Source organism: Conger conger, chromosome 9 (assembly GCF_963514075.1).
Source record: "Conger conger chromosome 9, fConCon1.1, whole genome shotgun sequence".
Lineage (NCBI taxonomy): Eukaryota > Metazoa > Chordata > Actinopteri > Anguilliformes > Congridae > Conger > Conger conger.
Genome location: NC_083768.1, coordinates 45,565,582 through 45,585,536, shown reverse-complemented (window position 1 = coordinate 45,585,536; position 19,955 = coordinate 45,565,582). Strand labels below are relative to the sequence as shown.

Sequence of the window (19,955 nt, the reverse complement as noted above, 5' to 3'; positions counted from 1 at the left end):
CAGGTGTTTGCCTGGAGCTCAGCTGCCAGCCGGCTACTTATAGCACTTCTCTCTGTGACATCAGCAGAAGTCACGCCCCCATCCCTGTACATGTTCTATTATTCAACAGGAGACATGGTTTCCTTCAGGCATTCCAGAAATCCCCGTCTGTCACCCCCCCTGTGCCAGCCCTTCCAAAAAAAACTTCCTTTTTAAACATGAAATAACAGGGGCGACAATAACTTGACGTTAAATGGGGCAGTCTATAGCCTAGTGCTTGACTGGGGTGCAGAAGTTTGGTGGTTCAAGCCCCAGATTAGTCAAATCAACTATATGTTGCTTTGGATAAAAGTCAGCTAAATAACTTGCATTGTCTCATTCTGCCATCTGACAGAGGCAGGAACTAAAGCCAAGATTCTAAAAAGGTCTGTTTCTTTACAAGACTTATCGAGGGGAAAGTGTGGGTGGGAGTGTATTGTCATCAGCGACGATAAAGAGAGACTGCAGACCATTCCCTGTTTTGCATCCACTGTGGCCCCATGGCCCAGGGCCCAGAGGACAGTGATGTCACAAGTGCCAGGAATATCCTGCCCCATCACAGAGGGTGCCCACGCCTGCCCGCGCAGAGATAACGTCCGGAGAATCCTCCTCGGGAATCTGCCCCAGCCAGTATCCTTACACCCAGCGATCACACTCTAGCCTGGGTTAGGAGGAGGAAACTACTTCCGTGCCCATCATAAATCAGTAGCGGTGAGCCCATGAAATTGCTCCTCCTCAGACTGCCACTGTCTGAGAGGCAGGGTGCCACAGCGAGCTGAAAAGGCAAATACTTCAGTTAATAAATGCAAATGCAGTCCAACTTCAGTCTTCAGTGGCAATATTAGAAGAGACTGTGATTGAATCTCTGCAAAATTATGCAACGGCTACATGGATCACAGCTGCCAATGTATTCTACATGAACACAGTACACATCCAGTGTACTCTAAAATACACTTTCTTATTGTTGGCTATTATTTACAATACTGACCTCATTAATATGCAACATTCAGCCCATCCTAATCTGTAATAATATTATGATGTTATTATGCAGTGTGCAGTTAATAATAGCAAATGTTATTTTACAGGGCACTTAGAATTATTTCTTTATAAGCCACTGGTCCTGATATTGACTCAGTTGACAGTCACGTTCAGTCCTGACTAATCATTATGTTGGAATCTTCCGTGGAATTCTTTCCCCCCATTAAGAATTCCTCACTGTATACGGTCGTACTGCTGACGCAACGTCAACAGCATTATCCAGGACATCAAAGGCGAGCCTGTGCTCTCAAACCTTTTTTATTTTGTCAAAGGAAGAAAAACAACGGCATTTGATTACAGGAACAGAAGTGTTTTGGAACACCGAGTGTACGCTGGTGAGGAAATGCCACAGTGATGTCATTGTCCCCAAAACAATGGAATTTCAGAAACCCTGATTCTGGAAACATCTTCTGAATTGACTTGAGCAAATATTTGTCCAGTGTGGCAGACTGGCGGTATGGACTCTGTCACGGGGCAGACGGTACGAGGAAGAATGAAGTGACTCGGCCATCGGAGGTCAAAAAATGTGCCCTTATCCATTTCCTTTTCCGCCGTGCGTCGCAAGACGAAGGAATGCTGGGCAGACCCGGCGACACAAAACAACATAGCGCTACGGAAAATTCCTTTGGAACTTCTCCGTCTGGAGGAATGTTAATCGCTTTGAACTTTGAAATGAAGGTGCTTCATTACCTCAGAGAGAGTGACAGAGAAAGAGAGAGAGAGTGATGCCACAAAAATGTGAATGCTATATGATTCATTTAGACAAAACATTCTTAAACTTGGCCCTGATTCAGGCCTGCAGCCAACACTTTTCATCTTTAAAAGGAAATTCAGATCCCCTCTCCCTCTGAGCCCCTATGCCTGTGACAAATTCCAGAAATTCTTTTGCACCCATGCATAACATATTTAGATTTTTTTTTTTTTTTGCGTCTGTAAACATTTTTACTGTTCTGTGTCATGTTTCTGCATCATGTTTATGAGACTTGTACCTTCTTAGGCTGCCAATCAGTCACTGTATAAATTAATCAAAAGACTTAGTTACATTACATTAATGGCATTAGGCAGACGCTCTTATCCAGAGCGACTTACAATGAAGTGCAAATCAAATCCAGGAACAAGTACGTTCAGAATTGGCATGAACCAATGTAGTTGTTTACTAACTCCTGAAAATGTAAGCTGTCTGTCATTAATTCCTGTTAACAACCACATTAGTTTAGTAAAGAGCGAGGGTGGGAGTCTTGCCAGTATTGGGTTCGGCTTGTCCTGTTGGTACATGTTCCTTCATCATACGGGTAATGAAAGAATGTTAAAAAGTCTGTAAGGTGTTACCAGTGGTAGCAGAACATGAAAATATTGTTGTGATGGTTCCTGTTATGTACTAAACCCAGTTTATTAGTTTTATCTTGGAATGTAGAAACGATGAGTAGCTGAGACACTTGATACACCTGATTGCTGGGCCCATTCCACTCACTCATTCCACAGGATTGAGAGTGTCACCTAGACCGGCTGGAACATAAGCAGAGAACGGGCAGACAGCAGTCTCTGCTTGGGCTGGTAGCATAGGGGCAAAGAGAAAAAACTCAATTCATCAGAAAGGAAACCGGCAACCGTGGCTAAAAACATCTACAAATTATCCATTGCTTTGGCCATGGCTAAGGAATTCCAGAAAACCCACCGCTCATTCTTACACAAGGAATACTTCATACCTATTACGTTGTCAGGGTAATAATCGAGCTGTGACAGCAATCATTATTAGTTTTAATGGCCACTGGTGAAGCCTTTGCATGGTGTTGTTCTGAATTAATCTCATCTGTGTTTTATTACTTCGTGTAATCTTCAATGAAACAGGGAAGATCTACAGAGATCTGTGATTCATTGCAATCACTGTAGCTGTGGTGACTTACCTAATTAGTGGCGTACATAAGACCCCGTTTACACTTGGTCGTTTAATGTATCTGGATATCTTTGTCATTTCCACTTGCATCTGGATACTATCTGGATATAATCTAACGACATTGCAGTCCGATTTTTCTCTGGCTACCCAGGTTGAAATCCAATTGCTATTTGCCTGTCAAATGCAAAACCCAGACAACCCACTTCCTGTTTTCTTTTTCTGCCTCTCGCAGAGAAAATATGGTAGGGGCTAGAAAAGTACGGTATATTTCAGCTTCATAATGGAAAATTGGACATTCGGCAGACAATGCACAACAAAAGATGACTGTGTTGACACTGCTTAATAGAGCAGTGACCCCAGTTACAGCTGTAGAAAAAACAGTTTTATGTCTGTAACTACTAAAGTTTGTTATGAATGGAATTCTGTGAGTATCGCTAGACTGGGCATTTAGTTTTGCTCAAACTTCCAGTGTTCCAGTGTTCCAGTTTGGAGGATTACTAAATTGCACAGAATTATCATATGCGTCTTGTATAACATCCATCTCAACTGTGTCTCCATGTGACAGCAATTAAATGCATAAAAACATTCAGATGTGGTCAAGAGGTTCAGCAGTTTTTCAGACCAAATAGGACAGATGAAAATACCTTTATTAGGTATTTAAATAAGTTGAATAAAAATGTTCAGTGCATATTGGACAGTAGGTATCTCAAAAAGGCAAAGGTACTCACAATCTGCAATACAGACATCAAACAAATAGGCAAAAAGACAATTGTGTATCTAAAATAACAAACTGAAATGTTCAGAACATGTTCAAATGTTCAGAACATAAACAGGACTCAATACGTCAAAACAGGTCAGATCCATATCCTTTACACCTCTCTTTACGTTATCTCAATCAAATATTTGTTCTTTTTTATCTATAAATTTCTTAACAGGCCTCCCTTCAAAAAAAGTACTGGCTGGGCCGAGCTGCACTTGGTCAGTTGCAGCATAGGTATCAGCAGGGTGTTCACTTTGGCAAGACACATTTTAAGAGTAGCTGGAAGGAGAACACCCTTGGGTGCCTGTTAAACCTATCAACTTTTGGCAGATTCTGAGCCCATCGTGCCAAAGACCTGAGTTTCAGACATGGGAGACAAATTGAAAACCAGTCTGTGTCCAGTTCCACAGGAAGAGAGAATGTTGCCAGATTCCCCCTTTATACAAAGGCAGATAGTAATGTGACACCAGAGGTTCTAATTTCATCAGTCAACACATTGCATGCCCTATATCTACATTTTCTTTAGCACAAGTAGCAGTTAAAATTATGCAACATTGGTATTACATTCTCTGTGCTCCATCATGAACACCATGCATACATTCCATTCCCTACACAACATCTGAATTCCACTCTTGTACCTAAACACAATCAAGCCAAATTCCTTATGTACTATATTTATACTAGCTTTCTCTCAAACCCACTTACATTGCACTGTGTCACGGAATCCTACTCAGGGCTCACAAGAGTTTGAGGAAGCAGATTACATATATTGAGGACATCTTTATAATTATGTTTTTAATAATAATAATTCTGCTGACCAATTTGAGGGATGATTAGGTGTCAGGTTGAGAGAGCCAGGTGGGAAATTTACCAGGACACTGGGGAACTGCCTCATCTTTGCAATGGGTGTCATGGGATCTTTAATGACCACAGTGGGTCAAGACCTCAGTTTAACATCTCATCTGAGCGAAGGCATCTCAAACAGCACAGTGACTCCCATCACTGCATTGGGGTTTATTTCACTAGAGGAATAAATAACTGGCCCTACTGGCCGACCAACACCACCAAGAGCAAGATACAAGACATTGCCGAGTAATTTAATGTTGAAAGAATGTAATTTACCTGAAATGTTGGTCTTTACACTCTCTGTAGAATGAATCTAGTTGAGCCTAGTTATTTCACACCTACTTGGAGGAAAGTAGGAGTGAAATAATCTTGGAATTTATAGTTACAGTCAGGTCCATAAATATTGGGACATCGACACAGTTCTCCTCTTTTTGGCCCTATACACCACCACAATGGATTTGAAATGAAACAAACAAGATATGCTTTAACTGCAGACTCAGCTTTAATTTGAGGGTATTTACATAACAGTTTCTATATGTGCCTCCCACTTTTTAAGGGACCAAAAGTAATGGGACAATTGGCTGCTCAGCTGTTCCATGGCCAGGTGTGTGTTATTCCCTCATTATCTCATTTACAAGGAGCAGATAAAAGGTCTAGAGTTCATTTCAAGTGAGCCTCAAAAACAGGAAGACCAGATTAGAGTTTGCCAAACAACATCTAAAAAAGCCTTTACAGTTCTGGAACAACATCCTATGGACAGATGAGACAAAGATCATCTTGTACCAGAATGATGGGAAGAGAAGAGTATGGAGAAGGAAAGGAACTGCTCATGATCCAAAACATACCACCTCATCAGTGAAGCATGGTGGTGGTAGTGTCATGGTGTGGGCATGTATGGCTGCCAATGGAACTGGTTCCCTTGTATTTATTGATGATGTGACTGCTGACAAAAGCAGCAGGATGAATTCTGAAGTGTTTCGGGCAATATTATCTGCTCATATTCAGCCAAATGCTTCAGAACAAATTGGACGGCGCTTCACAGTGCAGATGGACAATGACCCGAAGCATAGTGCGAAAGCATCCAAAGAGTTTTTTAAGGCAAAGAAGTGGAATGTTATGTAATGGCCAAGTCAATCACCTGACTTGAATCCGATTGAACATGCATTTCACTTGCTGAAGACAAAACTGAAGGGAAAATGCCCCAAGAACAAGCAGGAACTGAAGACAGTTGCAGTAGAGGCCTGGCAGAGCATCACCAGGGATGAAACCCAGCATCTGATGATGTCTATGCGTTCCAGACTTCAGGCTGTAATTGACTGTAAAGGATTTGCAACCAAGTATTAAAAAGTGAAAGTTTGATTTATGATTGTTATTTTGTCCCATTACTTTTGGTCCCTTAAAAAGTGGGAGGCACATATACAAACTGTTGTAATTCATACACCATTCACCTGATTTGGATGTAATTAAAGCTGAAAGTCTGCAGTTAAAGCACATCTTGTTCGTTTCATTTCAAATCCATTGTGGTGGTGTATAGAGCCAAAAAGATGAGAATTGTGTTGATGTCCCAATATTTATGGACCTGACTGTATATGCTGTAAGTCTGTCCAATAGCCAGCTAAACTGTACAGCCTTCTGTCCCTGGGTAGTGTAATGGTAAATTACGCATCACCCAGTAGGGAAGCCAGACACAGTTAGTACTGCCATAGGCAACAATGGCATGGGCACATTCCTTACCAGGCTGTGAATGCATCATTACACCTTCTAATTTACTGATGAAAGAATGTCTGACCTTTCATTTTGGTTTAATATTTAAATCATTTAAAAATTATTATCTGAAATTATCTATGTACATGTATAATTACCTGAACCCATTTACTTAAAATATTCCAGTGAAACTTCAAGGGAGAGGGGAGGGGGTCAGGTTTTCTGTTTGGCAAAAATAGCTCAACACTGACACCTGATGGAAATTTTCAAAAAGGCTAAAAAAAGAGACTGTGAAATGAAATGCTCTTTGCTTTCTGAAAGGGAGTGATAACATACGTGTCAAACATTCATACGTCAACCTGCATTAATAACTTGAATCACTTATATTAAAACTTTCCATTGTCAGATATTCAATTGCTCCTGATCCAGGGACCCCCACCCAGGCTCAAAAGGATCCTGAAGTCATCATTAGCCAAATAAAAGAAAAGAAAAAGGTTTTATAATTTCAAATATTTTCCCAAATCTATATGTATAAAGCTAGTCTGGCTCCACCACAATACCTTCAAGGGGCTCCTGTTGAAATCCCTGGCCATGGAACATTCTGGATAAGAGCCAGATCTAAATGTAACCGCCCCCAAAAATCTAAACCAGAAGGCTTACAATAGCAACTGAATCCAAAGGTTAGATGGCAGCATCTTTAAATGAAACTCTTCCTTTATCATCAGTAGTTAGATACTCCAGACTCAGAACAAGATGACAGTGCAGTTAATTCACGTGTTAATACACGTGTGAGGCATTTGGATTAATTTCACATTTGAATGTTCTGAGCCCAAAGATTAAATATTCTTTTCATCCAAGTACTCTTGGACATTATAGTTCCTATTAGTTCTATTTAAATGCACAAATAAATATATTCCAGTTCCACTTTTAGACCAGTCTGGCCCTCCGACCCCTCTGATTAACAAAGCGTTTCTGCTCGCAGAGCTGCTGCTCACTGAATGTTTTTTGTTTTTCGCACCATTCTCTGAAAATTCTAGAGACTGTTGTGCATGAAAATCACCAGCAGTTTCTGAGATACTCAAACCACCATGTCTGGTACCAACAATTGTTCCACGGCCAAAGTCACTTGGTTCACATTTCTTCCCCATTCTGACATTTGGTCTGAAAAACAAAAAATGGAAGGATAAAATCTCACTTAATCTCACAACTACATTCACCACATGTATGTGGACCCACATTAGAATCACTTGGCTACATTTTGTTATCACAACTGACTACATTTACACAGGAACATGTTCACCAGTACAGGGTCACCACTGATCACCCTCAAGACTACTCATAAATTGAGCCCCAAAAAAGCATCAGACATACAAAGAATATGATTTATTGACTGAAATCAAAGATAAAGAGCAGGAAAAATTCAGAATTCTGAAACCAAAGGAAATACAAAAGTACATATTTAAAAAATACAGCCCATAATCAACAAACCAAATGATTTTTCCTTTTAGTGTGCTAAATACAGAAATGCACTAATATACTGTACACACATCTATACCTTGTTTAACTAAATACTAAAATGCAAGTTCAATAATGGTCCCCATGGCATTGCTAACATAATGATTTTAAATGGTAAATGGACTGCATAGTGTATTTATCCAAAGCGCTTTACAATTGATACCTCTTTCACTCACAAACACACACACACACACACACACACACACACACACACACACACTCCAACAATAGGCTGCCATGCAAGGTACCAATCAGGTATTTAAATATAACTTCAAACATGACCTAAAACCCTCTAATCTGTTCCTTGCTGGCTTAGAAATTAATTTGATTCAATTTATTCATGAAGTCCTATTGCTAGGTGACACTTTATGGCTGATGGAAACAGAACAGAACATTGTCATTATACTGTATATAAATTTCACTGCTAACTCGAATATGAGACATGGACATGGGGATAAATAAAGCAGTTCAGCTTAGTGCCTACCTTAATTTAAAATCTTATTTTCATGGGAGAAAAAACCCCAAAACCAACTAAAAACGACACATTTTCCCCATTAGTGTCTTAAAATTGAAAATGACAGTTAAGAGACCGAGGTCATAGTGTACAGATAAAGGATCATGTATGGATACAGGATCATGACTTCTAGCACTGAAAATAAAATAAACCCTTAGGATTCTCTGGTCTACAGTCAGCATTTAGACACCAATTTAGTATACAATCACTGTTCAAATGATTATAAAATGTGATTAATGGCATATTAAAGTAAAACTAATGGATAATGTGTACCAAAAGGTAAATAATAAAATTGAAGCCAAATGGTGAATAAAAGGCCTTATATGTAAGTACACAAGTTTCTCTCGCTAAATTACTAAAATGTCATATTAAGACTTCAGTGTTGTATAAAAAAGGAAAATCATTAAGAGTAAAACAGAAACACTAACATTTTCCCCCCATAGACAAAAACATGGCGTCAAGTCAAGGTTTCTTCCATATCCTTCCAACTGACAGAATAAGAAGGTGCTGTCAATCACCACCCACCAGATTCAAGACAAGCAGAAACTACAGAACATGCAAGCACACACACGTGCACACATAAATGCGCACACACAAGCATGCACGTACACTCACATGCACACACATAAATGAGCTCACACACACCCATTCATGCTCACGCACACACTCATACACTAACACGCACACACACACACACACATGCACACATGCATGCACGTACATTCACATGCACACATAAATGAGCTCACGCACACACTCTCAAGCTCACACACACACTCATGCAATAACGTGCACACACATACACATGCATGCACGCACACACACACGCGTATGCACACTCACATTCACACACGCACACATAAATGTGCCCAGTCACACACTCATGCTCACGCACACACTCATATACATGCACACTCACAGACAAATGTGCACACAAACTTGCGGCCCACTCGGTGCCGCTCAGTTGAAGTCTCTGTTTCTCAGGATGAGCGGAGCCACCAGGGTCCAGAGATACAGAACCAGGCCCAGCCAGCTGGAGGAGATCTTCACCCACACTGCCGGCATGGTGCTCTTCATCGCGTCGTACTCTGTGTCCGGTCTGTGGGGGAGCAGATCACCTCAACATCCCACAATCCCTCTCCAGGGATTTAAAGTCCCTTTCAACTTTACACCTTGAACACACCCCCAAAACAGCACTCAAAGATATTAAAAGTGATCACTTCCATTGCTTATAAGTCAATATTTGGGAAGTAAGTCGGTTTAATATGGAACATTAAAAAAATTCTGAATACTATGGTTATTTACTGCCTCTCACTTTGTGCATCTTACAGTCTCTCTCACACACACATGCAGACAGGCATACCAGCAGGGAAACCCCTAACACGATGTGAAGAACCTGCGCGTTACTTGCCTACTAATTAGCGCGATTGTCGCTGTGCTTGTTAATCGAGGAAACAATGAAAACAGTTTGAGGATAATGATGAGTTTTCAGCTCACTGACCAGCACTGATGCACAAACACAGATATGCATTCCTCACTCTCCAATTGACACAGGCACGCATGGACACAGACACACACACGAATACTAACTGGAAGACCGGACATAGGCAAGACAGTTGCCGATCAGATGAAAGCCTTCTCCTGGGGGACTACATGGATTGGAAGGATGCGCCTCATCACACTTCTTCTTATTCCTCTCCACACACACACACACAAAAAGAGCATGCTCGCTCGCTCACTTACGCTGCACACAAGCCCCACAAGTTGCTGGGAGAGGGACAGACCGAGGGAGAGTCGGGTGGATACTCACAGGTACCAGTTAGTGAGGGTCATCATGATGTAGAGCGAGGCCAGCAGGAGGCAGAAGTGGAAGAAGGAGTAGCTGTAGGTGACTCCGTCCTCCTCGTTGTCCATGGCCCGCCTCACCCCGTCCTCTGAGGGCCCCGCCTCCACAGCCGTCAGGCCCTGAGACTCCTCGGTCTGCATCAGCTTGTTCACCTGGGCGTTGTTGGAGGAGCGGATGCTGGGGAGTGGACAGGATTAAGTTATCGCTCGGGCCCTTTCCCTCCGGTGGCTCGAGCACTTTGAGAGATTAGAACAGCCGTCTCCAACCCTGGAGAGCTACAGGATCTGCTGGTTGTCGTTGTTACTCTGCACTTAGTCAATGAGAACAGCTGATTACACAGTTAACTCGCATGGTTACATCAACAGGGTGCTGATTTAAAGGCATCAAACAGCCGACTTCAGACGAGACCAGGCGAGACGGGAGAAAGCTCAGAATGTCCCAGTAAAAACTAGGCAGTCTACACCAGTAAACAAATAAACAAATGTTTCCATAACAACGACTCTGTGTGCTTGACTGTTTATGTTTCGTCTTGTGACCTTTATATGTGTATTTTGTTTAGCAAGCTAACATTAACATTGTATTGTCCATATTTACTGTATGGTACCATGTTTTTTTTTTTAGCAACATAACATCAGCTAAAAAAAAAATCTAAGCTTTGTAAATAATGTCCGACACTGATGCTGTTGCAGCACTACTGTTCTTCTAGTGAAGTGCTTCCTGATTGGTTAAGATGATATCTATTACATCGCCCTATGTTCTAAAACCAGTCTTCAACAGTCAACTTGACATGGTCAGTTTCAGAATCGCATGCCGAGGAGAACAGACGTTCTAAAACTGGACAGTACACACCAAGACTTTCTTAAAAAAACATTCTAAAACCATTCTGCCTCATCTTGTCTCAAGTCGGCTGTTTTATGTAGACTGGGCTTTAAGGTGAAATCAAAAACCAACAACCCAGTAGTTCTCGACTTCTCCTTAGAATTATAAGGTTCAAACTGACATGTTTGTCAAAAATGTGTTTGTCATAAATATATTGTTTATATGGCACAAAATATATGTTTAATATTTTACATAAAAATACAGTTTAAAACTATGAAAAAATTGAAATATCTGAAAACCACTCAGAATGCAGAAAATTATGATTATCTGCATTACACAGAACCATATAATTCCAACGTCACGACTCGCATTGACGCATCTTGGAGCCTCAGTTGCATCACCTTCCCCCCTGAATTCTCTTGATTTGGACTTCCTACTTACCAGCTAATTTAATACTTCAGACTATAACCCGTTCGACCCATTTGATTAGTTTCTGTACTTCGGATGCCTCATTACACCAGGCTTACTTTCCTACTTGCTCCTCCTGCCCAAATTTTCTTATGCTTTCTTATTTCTTATTCTGCATCTTTGTGACAGTTCTCTGTAAAAAGCACTATACAGGAAATGTATTGAATAAAAGTCAGGGTCTGACTTAGCTTGTGGTCACATTATTGATCAGTCTGTCAGATCTGGAAACAGTGAGCTTCCATGAATCTTAGGAAGCAGTTCAGATTAAGTGACCTAACATCAGTGCTCCAAATTAAGCCCACAGCCTTCAGGTTACAAGACCAACTTCCCTACAAATCTGCATAACGTTGTCACTCAAACATAAACCATTCAGCCCTGAAAAACATGGACACAAAGCTCTATGGACTAGTCATTCCAAATTATTGCCCATTTCAGTTCTTAAACAACATCTGTCACTGCAAAGCTGACCAATTGGAGACAGATGCACAGACGACGGAGACCTGACAATGACTCACGAGATGACCATGACTGAGCTCTGAGAGCTTCACACTGGCTGTACCCCGAATTAGACATCCACGGTACTGATCCCAATGAAGCCTGGTTGGTTTCATAACGGCCCACTGCGAAGAGGACCTCTTGGTGGGTGTTACCTGGCATAGAGTGTGCAGAAAAGGAAGATGACCAATCCCACGATGCCTTGTGCGTCCCACCACTGAACCTGTCCGGGGGCGAGGGTAGGTGCTGGGTCGGTGCTCGCAGACACTAGGCCTAGCAGGCTGGGGTTGCACTTCCGGTCTGGGGGGGCGGAGGAGAGGTTAGGAACCAGGAATCGCTTAATGGAAGGTGACTATGTGTACGGTAGAGGAACCCATGCCATAATTCCAGCCACAAATTAGCGCTTCATTGTATTTATATGGAACCAGGTGTAAAGATGCCAAAGGTACGTGGTACTTACTAGGGTTGTTGGCCATGGCAGACCATGTGACATACATGGTGTACAGAGTAATGAGGGATGACTGCAGCAAGCCAGACTGTGGCTGAGCTTCCTGTAACACAGGAAGTTAGCCTACTGTTAGCATACAGACTGAAAGAACTAAAAAATAAGTCAATTTATATTTATTTTAGGCTTATATTTACATTTTAAATATTATTTATTTTACACTTTTGCTAAATAAGACAAGACTACTGCCAATGAGGCGAGATAGTGTTAACTATTGCCAATGGGGTAAGAAAATGTGACTTGGCAAGCAAACAGTACCTTAAAACTAGCTAATATTTTCTACTCAATTTTAAGTCTCATTATGACACTAACACTCGCTAAGACAGACTTTTATTTTATTTTTTATGCACTTTTTTTGGAAGTAGGTCTCTATGGCCCTTTCCAGTCATTATACACAGAAAAAAATACCATTAGCTTACTGAGATTTTTCTGAAGCCAAGGGAACATAAATATACAGAGGCTCCGTAATGTTTGGGACAAATACTATTTTTTTTTTCCTTGATTTGGCTCTCTACTCCCCAATTTCTGATTGCAGGCTTTACCCTTTTACCTTGTAAGCTTTGAACAGGATGCTAAAAATAGTTTCTGGAACGACTATTTGTTTATCAAGATATTATTTTCCATGACATTTCTATGAATGAAAAAAAAAATCCAAAATTTTCCCGGATGTGTTGGAATCCTGTTTAATATAGTAACACTATCAGAAGGAAAATATTTGAGTTATGATTCAATACGCCCCACGATGCAAGAAATAATCTCTCACACCATGTCTGACGTGTCCCACCTAATTTAAACATGATTGGAGAGCGAATGAGAGGGGGATAGTTGGGACAGGAGTCGGGTTAGCCTAGTGACTAAGGTACATGATAACGTAAGATCCACGCAGCTCTTGAGCAAGGCCCTTAACCCCACATTGCTCTGGGGTGGGGTGGGGGGCTGTACTCTACTTAATCTAATCAACTGTGAGCCCCAGCTAAATAACGGCAATGTAATGTCACGGATGAGGAGGGGAGTAAATCTGCATACCTGCACTTTGGGCAGGATGGAGACGATGGATACGATGATGCAGAAAATGAGGTTCAGGCTGATGAAGACCTTGTGCTCAGCGCAGTCGTCAGGTTGAATGTAAAACAGGTAAAACAGCACCACCGCAGCGAATGCCAGGGAATAGAATAGGATAGTAAAGAAGAGCAGACCTGTGACAGAGGAAGGGGAAGTGAGAGTGTTTATTTCAAAATCTCAAACGGAACCAGTGAGCCTGCAATCCAGCATGCACGATATTTGGTAACACTTAATTTGAAGGGGCCTACATAAGAGCGCTATAGCTCCTTCATAAGCACTACATAAGTGTTAGCCAATATGTATAGCGTTTGGACCACACACAGTACAACCAGCCCACGTGTGGCATCATTATGCGACTGGTTCACGACCAATCACATACCTGCAAACCAGCACTTCGTGTTGCCCTCCTCGGCTTTTCCTACCCAGGTCTCGTTCCAGGTATGAGCAAAGTCAACAAGGAGGATGAGCTGGATGAGGATGAAGATGAAGGAGCCCACCATACCAAAGTAGAACCACACTAAGGAAAAGAGAACAAAGGGAATGCACTCAGGGCATAGCAGCTAGGGCGGTCCATAGCGTAGTGGTTAAGGTACATGACTGGGACATGCAAGGTCGGTGCTTCGATCCCCGGTGTAACCACAATAAGATCCGCAGAGCCGTTGGGCCCTTGAGCAAGGCACTTAATCCTCTCCTGGTGGAATGCAGGGTTGTCTAATCAACTGTACGTCGGATAAGAGCATCTGCCAAATGCCATTAACGTAATGTAAAAGCAGTTCCTCCAACAACATTTTCCGTCTTCCAATAGGCTTGTAGAGGGGCCTTGTATGGGATATAACTTCCATCATGGACCTGATTATGAAGCCAAGAAGGATTCCGTCTGTGTTGTAATTATATTGGAATTTTCTCAATTTAAAGACATGTATGTTTGGAGCTGGGAGGGTGAGAGGCTTAGCAACTGGTGATGTCAGAGACGGTTGGCTCTGTAATTGGATGAGAGCAGAGGATTTGCACCTTCCTGCAGAGGTAGCCAAAGCTGAGTCTATCTGATATATAATTTAGATACTATGAGCAGTTCACCCTTTCCTATCACTTTCTAGATTAAAATGCAATTTTTCTCTTTCTGAAGGTCTGCTGTTTAACCAAAAAAAGCACAACTGCACTGTTAGCTGACATTCAGGCAATATCTATGCAGCTTAAAATGGGTTAGAAAAAATTATTTTACATTTATATGTAAAAATAATTAAAAAACAGCGTAATTATAGCAGCGGTTTAGAGCATATTGTATCATATTGCAGTAGTTATCTCACATTCTGATGTTCCTACAGGCACATTCACTGTGAGTGTGCTTTGTCTACTGGTTAGGGCATCACTCACACATCAGATGTGATAATCACAGAGAACTACACCATACTCAACACCTTCCTATTTCATCAGTTTATTTAATCTATTATTACTTACGAAGTATGCATTTGAATATTTTGAAGCATCAAACTTATAATTTTAATTAACTTAGCTCTTGAAAAGCACTGAGTTACATGTATGCACTCAGTACCTGCTATATAACCATACACCTTGGGGGGGGGGGGGGGGGGGGGGTTAAATGTTCAGCAGGGGACTGTGTACATCACTGGATGATGTGTTTTGAGGTTCTGAGTATTACCGGTGTTAAAGGTCCCATCGGGAATGAAGAAGGCACCTACAGTGATTCCCACAAGGATCATAAACTTGAAGAACCAGAACCTGAGGAGCAGAACAATGTGGATGACATAACAGGACACAAAGACACTGACAGAAGAACAAGGCACACACCTTCCATTCCCTAGGTAAGGTGTTGCCCAAGTTCATCGTATGTGACAGTTTGATTACAATGGCTGCTGCTAGCAGACCTGGGTCAAATATGTAATTGGTTTGGATTCAAATACTTTTCCGTGCTTTATTGATCTCGATTGAAGGTAGGTGCCAATGCACCAGACAAGCTCAGAACAGCGTACAAAGGTATTTGAATCCAAGACTAATTTGACCCAGGTCTGGCTGCTAGGCAACACTGCTTCCACTCCAGAATCTTGTAGCTCACACTATATTTTTATGGATATGTCCGCTGATTGGTCAGTGACAGTGAGGCAGCCTTTGGATTCTGAACTGGGCTGGGTAGAAATAACTTACAGGAAGTATGAGTCTGGCATGTCGAAAGTCATTCTTATTTATTTTCACAAGGGGCTAAGACTATTGCATATGCCATTTTCATTCAGCTGTTTGGTATAACGTAACCTTGTATAATGAGAGACAGATTATGGATACTGTACACCTAGGAGTAAGCAGCATACAACAGACGCCCGGTATGTAGAGGGTTAACCACTACGTACAGGGCGGCCTGGTTCTAATCCTGGTGTAGCCACAATAAGATCCGCACAGCCGTTGGGCCCTTGAGCAAGGCCCTTAACCCTGCATTGCTCCAGGGGAGGATTGTCTCCTGCTTAGTCTAATCACATGTACGTCGCTCTGGATAAGAGCGTCTGCCAAATGCCAATAACGTAATGAAATATCTTCAGCAATTCTAGCTATACAGCTTGGGAAAGTTCAATCGGACACATGCGTATTTCTGAGCAACACCGAGTGACAGAGGGATTCAGAAATACCAGAGACGCTTGTTGGTGGGAAGGGGGGTAACGGTGGAACTTACCCGTTCTGAATGCGGGCACGGGGATCCTTGCTGCTTCGTACCCGGACCATGATGAGGCAGAACAGGAAGAAGAAACAGGCCATAGCAAAGCACATGCGGTACACAGACTTGTAGCCCACGATGATGTCACAGTTTACCTTGTTCCCTACGATAATTAGGGAGGTGCCGTCCTTGCAAAAACCCGGTATCTGGTGCACACACAAGACACGGGGTATCAAGGACTGCATTAAGATGATATTCACACATTATTCGTGAGCTGTTTTCACAAAACTGTACTCGCAGTCGGTAGCACAAAAATAACTTATGTGCTAATGAACTGGATATGCTTGTGTTGGTTCTGTGGCAGCTTTGCAAAATGCTTTATGAGAGACAGTAAAATGAAAGGTCCAATATTGTGGAAAATTTCCCTTGCTATGTGGATTATAAAGGAGTTGAAGGTGTTATAAAAACACTGTGAAAGTATGAAAATGCAGTCTCCAAATAAATCCACACAATTTCTATGAAGAATATGTACATGTAAACGAGCCGTTTGGAGTTCCGTGAAGTTATGACATCACAACGATATGCTTGTTTGCTTCAGCACGGCCCACCTTGTAGCCAGAACAAATCAAAGCGCACAGAGGTTCACTGATATCGATGAGCCTTAAATACACAGTCACTAAAACAGCCTGGTCCTAATCCATGAATAGCATAATATGCACGAAGAGCTGTTCTAACCAAAAACCAATAGTCATCGTAAGTTCAATTTTTATTTATTTATTTATTTTTATGCATTGGCACAATATGGGACCTTTAATGTATGAAGAGTGCAGTGTGTGAAACAGCAGTATGTGAAACGGCACGGGGGAGGGGAGGCGGTGGGGGCAGCTCTCAGCTCCCAGGGGGCCGGCTGCACAGTTGTTACCTTATTCAGCTGCATCTCCATACCAGGCAGGATCATTATGATGGACACCATGGTGCCCAGGAGCAAGAAGAAGGAGTACACCAACCGCGTCACCGTGGAGTTGTTGGTGGATGGACAGCAGCCAGACAGGAGGCAGGGGGCGGAGCCACACAGACATGAGGCCTGTGGTGAATGAGACAGTATGCGAGAGAAAGAGAGAGTAAAATAGGGAGAGATGCAAAGAAAGTGAGAATAGCAGAAAGAGAGGGGGAGATACAGTAGTGCAACAGGTAGACTTAAATAAACAGAAGTGAGAGGATGTAGGACATAGGGAAGAAGGATAAAAGAAAACAGGGGTAAAAAAAGAAAAAGCAACAGTGGCGAGGAGAGGGAGATAGAGGCGGAAATTAGGACACTTATTCAATGAGTCCTGGAAGGAGGGGTGAAGAGCAATGGGTGTACTGCCCAGCACACAAAGATATCTGTGCACTGTGTCCACTACGGCTATTGTCTTTCGCTTCGAGTGAACAACAACAAATAAATATTTTAATAAAATGTGAAACTGGCACAGGGCCTGGCAGAACATAAACCTATAGACCGATGGGTGTCCCACTTGGATCAGATCCAAATTGAACAGCGGGAGGGTTCAGGACGGTCAAGCATCTGACTGAAGCTCAGGCCACATTGTGAGGTTCAATCCAACAGGCATAATACACCAAGCTTCTGCTAGCTGCTGCTTCCTCACCATCTGGACTGCTCACAACTGTAGCATGCAATGATCTTGTATCTATTAACATGACCACAGAATAAAGTGTCCCCTCCTGAAAATACTGTTCTGAAACAAAAAAGGTTGTTTTTGTAGATATCGCGCCACGCAATATTTCACAGTAAATTACTGTACATAAATGGCAGTAGCACTGCTTAGAAAAACAGATTCATCATTTGTTAAAACTAATCATTAATAGTCACTAAGGTGACGTGTAATACAGGTACTCCGTATAATCACCTGACTGTAGACCACATGTTGCTTTGTAGGCTATTGTTCATCTGTGGGCTTTGGGGGAGGGTTATGAACATTCTTTGTTGCAATTAGCTATTTTAAAGAGTATATTAATGCAGCACTAACGATTAATACGATCTCGTAGAACAGGCATAGGGTACAGAAAGATGAGACAATAACGTAGAACCCTCGCTTGAGTTTTACACAGTAAACGTGACAGTGCAACAAAGCAGGAAGTTGCGTAACTGGTTAATAACTGGAATGGTGAGTACTTTACAAAGTATGACAGAAAATCTTTGATGTAATCAGCTTACTTTACCCAATAGCCTATATACTTTTATCTTGGTGAATAAACGCGGCCTGTGATACTATGCATTAAGTACTTTTCATGTAATGTTTTAATTACAATATATGGTAGTTGTGAAGCTTAAGTTTAGGAAAAAGGGTCATACAATTTCAAGATTTTAGAAATCGACCCACAGTCAGGCACCGTATAACCAGATCGAATTTTCCGAGAAGAGTGATCGGAATCGCGTAGGACCACCTCAATTGCTAGTAGTAACGTTAGCTACCTTAATACACTTCTGTCCGCCAGACAAATACCTGATTCCCCGAAACACAATTCATGTTTAAGCCCAGAAAACATTCTTGACATCATTTTTTTCTTTAAAAGGCCTTATTGGAAATTAAGTGGCAAAGGACTTTTTGGTCGCAGTTTGAAAATAATATCAAAGCCAGCCAACCATAGGCTATACATGTCGACTTCAGCGATTGTTTGTATCTGCGTTTGTTTGTTTGTATAGGCTACAATGGAAACACGTTTAACAAAAGTGCACATTTTGTCGACTTCAGGGACTTATTTCTGTGTAGCCTACATATAATAGTAAATTTCACAAGTGCAGTAACTAATCTTTGTTGCTATGCGGATATGTTGGTACGATATTTTGCCACTGACGTTACCAAAAGTAATGTAGCCTAATCTTTAAGACGCTTATAGTTAGGATATTAGCCTGTACTCACACAGCTGGCCAGCGAACACAACGCCATACACGCACCCATATTCTTGTTTTAAAAGTAACTTTCAGAAGAAAATTTGCTGGAAAGAAAATTCCGTAAACACGGAAACAGTTTATTTCTTCCGTGTGCTGTGACCACACCTCTCCAGAGGATTCCACAAATATCCCACGAAAGCCCGGCAGAATTCAACCCAGACAGCAAGCGACTCCGTGCAATATCTGCGCCAAAACTTGCGGAGTCGCTTGCTGTCTTGGAAACCAAACCTGTTTTATACACGCATTTCAACGGCTTGATCGATCAGAGCAGACCGCATAGAGATTGGGGTTGTAGCTTATTTTAAAATAAGGCAAGTATAAGCAGGAAGAGCAAGACCTCGTGTCAATAATTTTAATCAATATTAAAATCAAACTGACCAGTAATGAGTAGCCCATTGGAGTGAGAGATGTCAATGGGTCAGTCAGTGATAAAAAAACACATAGACTACTACTCTTATTCAGTTAAGTGCGGAAAGAACTGAAACAATTAAATCAGAGGAATTAAAACATATTAAATGGTAAATGGCAGGTATTTATATAGCGCCTTTATCCAAAGCGCTGTACAATTGATGCTTCTCCATTCACCCATTCATACACACACTGACACACTGACACACTGACGGCGATTGGCTGCTATGCAGGGTTAGGTGTCTTGCTCAAGGACACCTCGACACAGCCCGGGCGGGGGATCGAACCGGCAACCCTCCGACTGCCTGAGACATGTCGCCCCCTTTATGTAGTAGTGCTCATCAAATCTGAGCACAAAAATGAACAAGGATATGGCAGCCTGTAGCCTAGTGACTAAGGTACATGACTGGGACCCAGAAGATTGGTGGTTCAAGCCCTGAATTAGCCA

General features: G+C 41.8%; 1 protein-coding gene across 1 annotated transcript; it reads right to left on the bottom strand.

Moving 5' to 3' along the window:
- Positions 1–7,628: 7,628 nt before the first annotated feature.
- Positions 7,629–19,226, bottom strand: LOC133137772 (serine incorporator 2-like). The gene is made up of 10 exons (XM_061256108.1): positions 19,068–19,226; positions 17,069–17,230; positions 16,165–16,352; positions 15,145–15,224; positions 13,864–14,001; positions 13,449–13,618; positions 12,378–12,468; positions 12,073–12,217; positions 10,100–10,312; positions 7,629–9,388 (listed from the first exon to the last, which is right to left on the bottom strand). The coding sequence occupies exons 1-10, from the start codon at positions 19,104–19,106 to the stop codon at positions 9,250–9,252; spliced, it is 1,365 nt and encodes a 454-aa protein (XP_061112092.1). The 5' UTR covers positions 19,107–19,226; the 3' UTR covers positions 7,629–9,249.
- Positions 19,227–19,955: the final 729 nt, after the last annotated feature.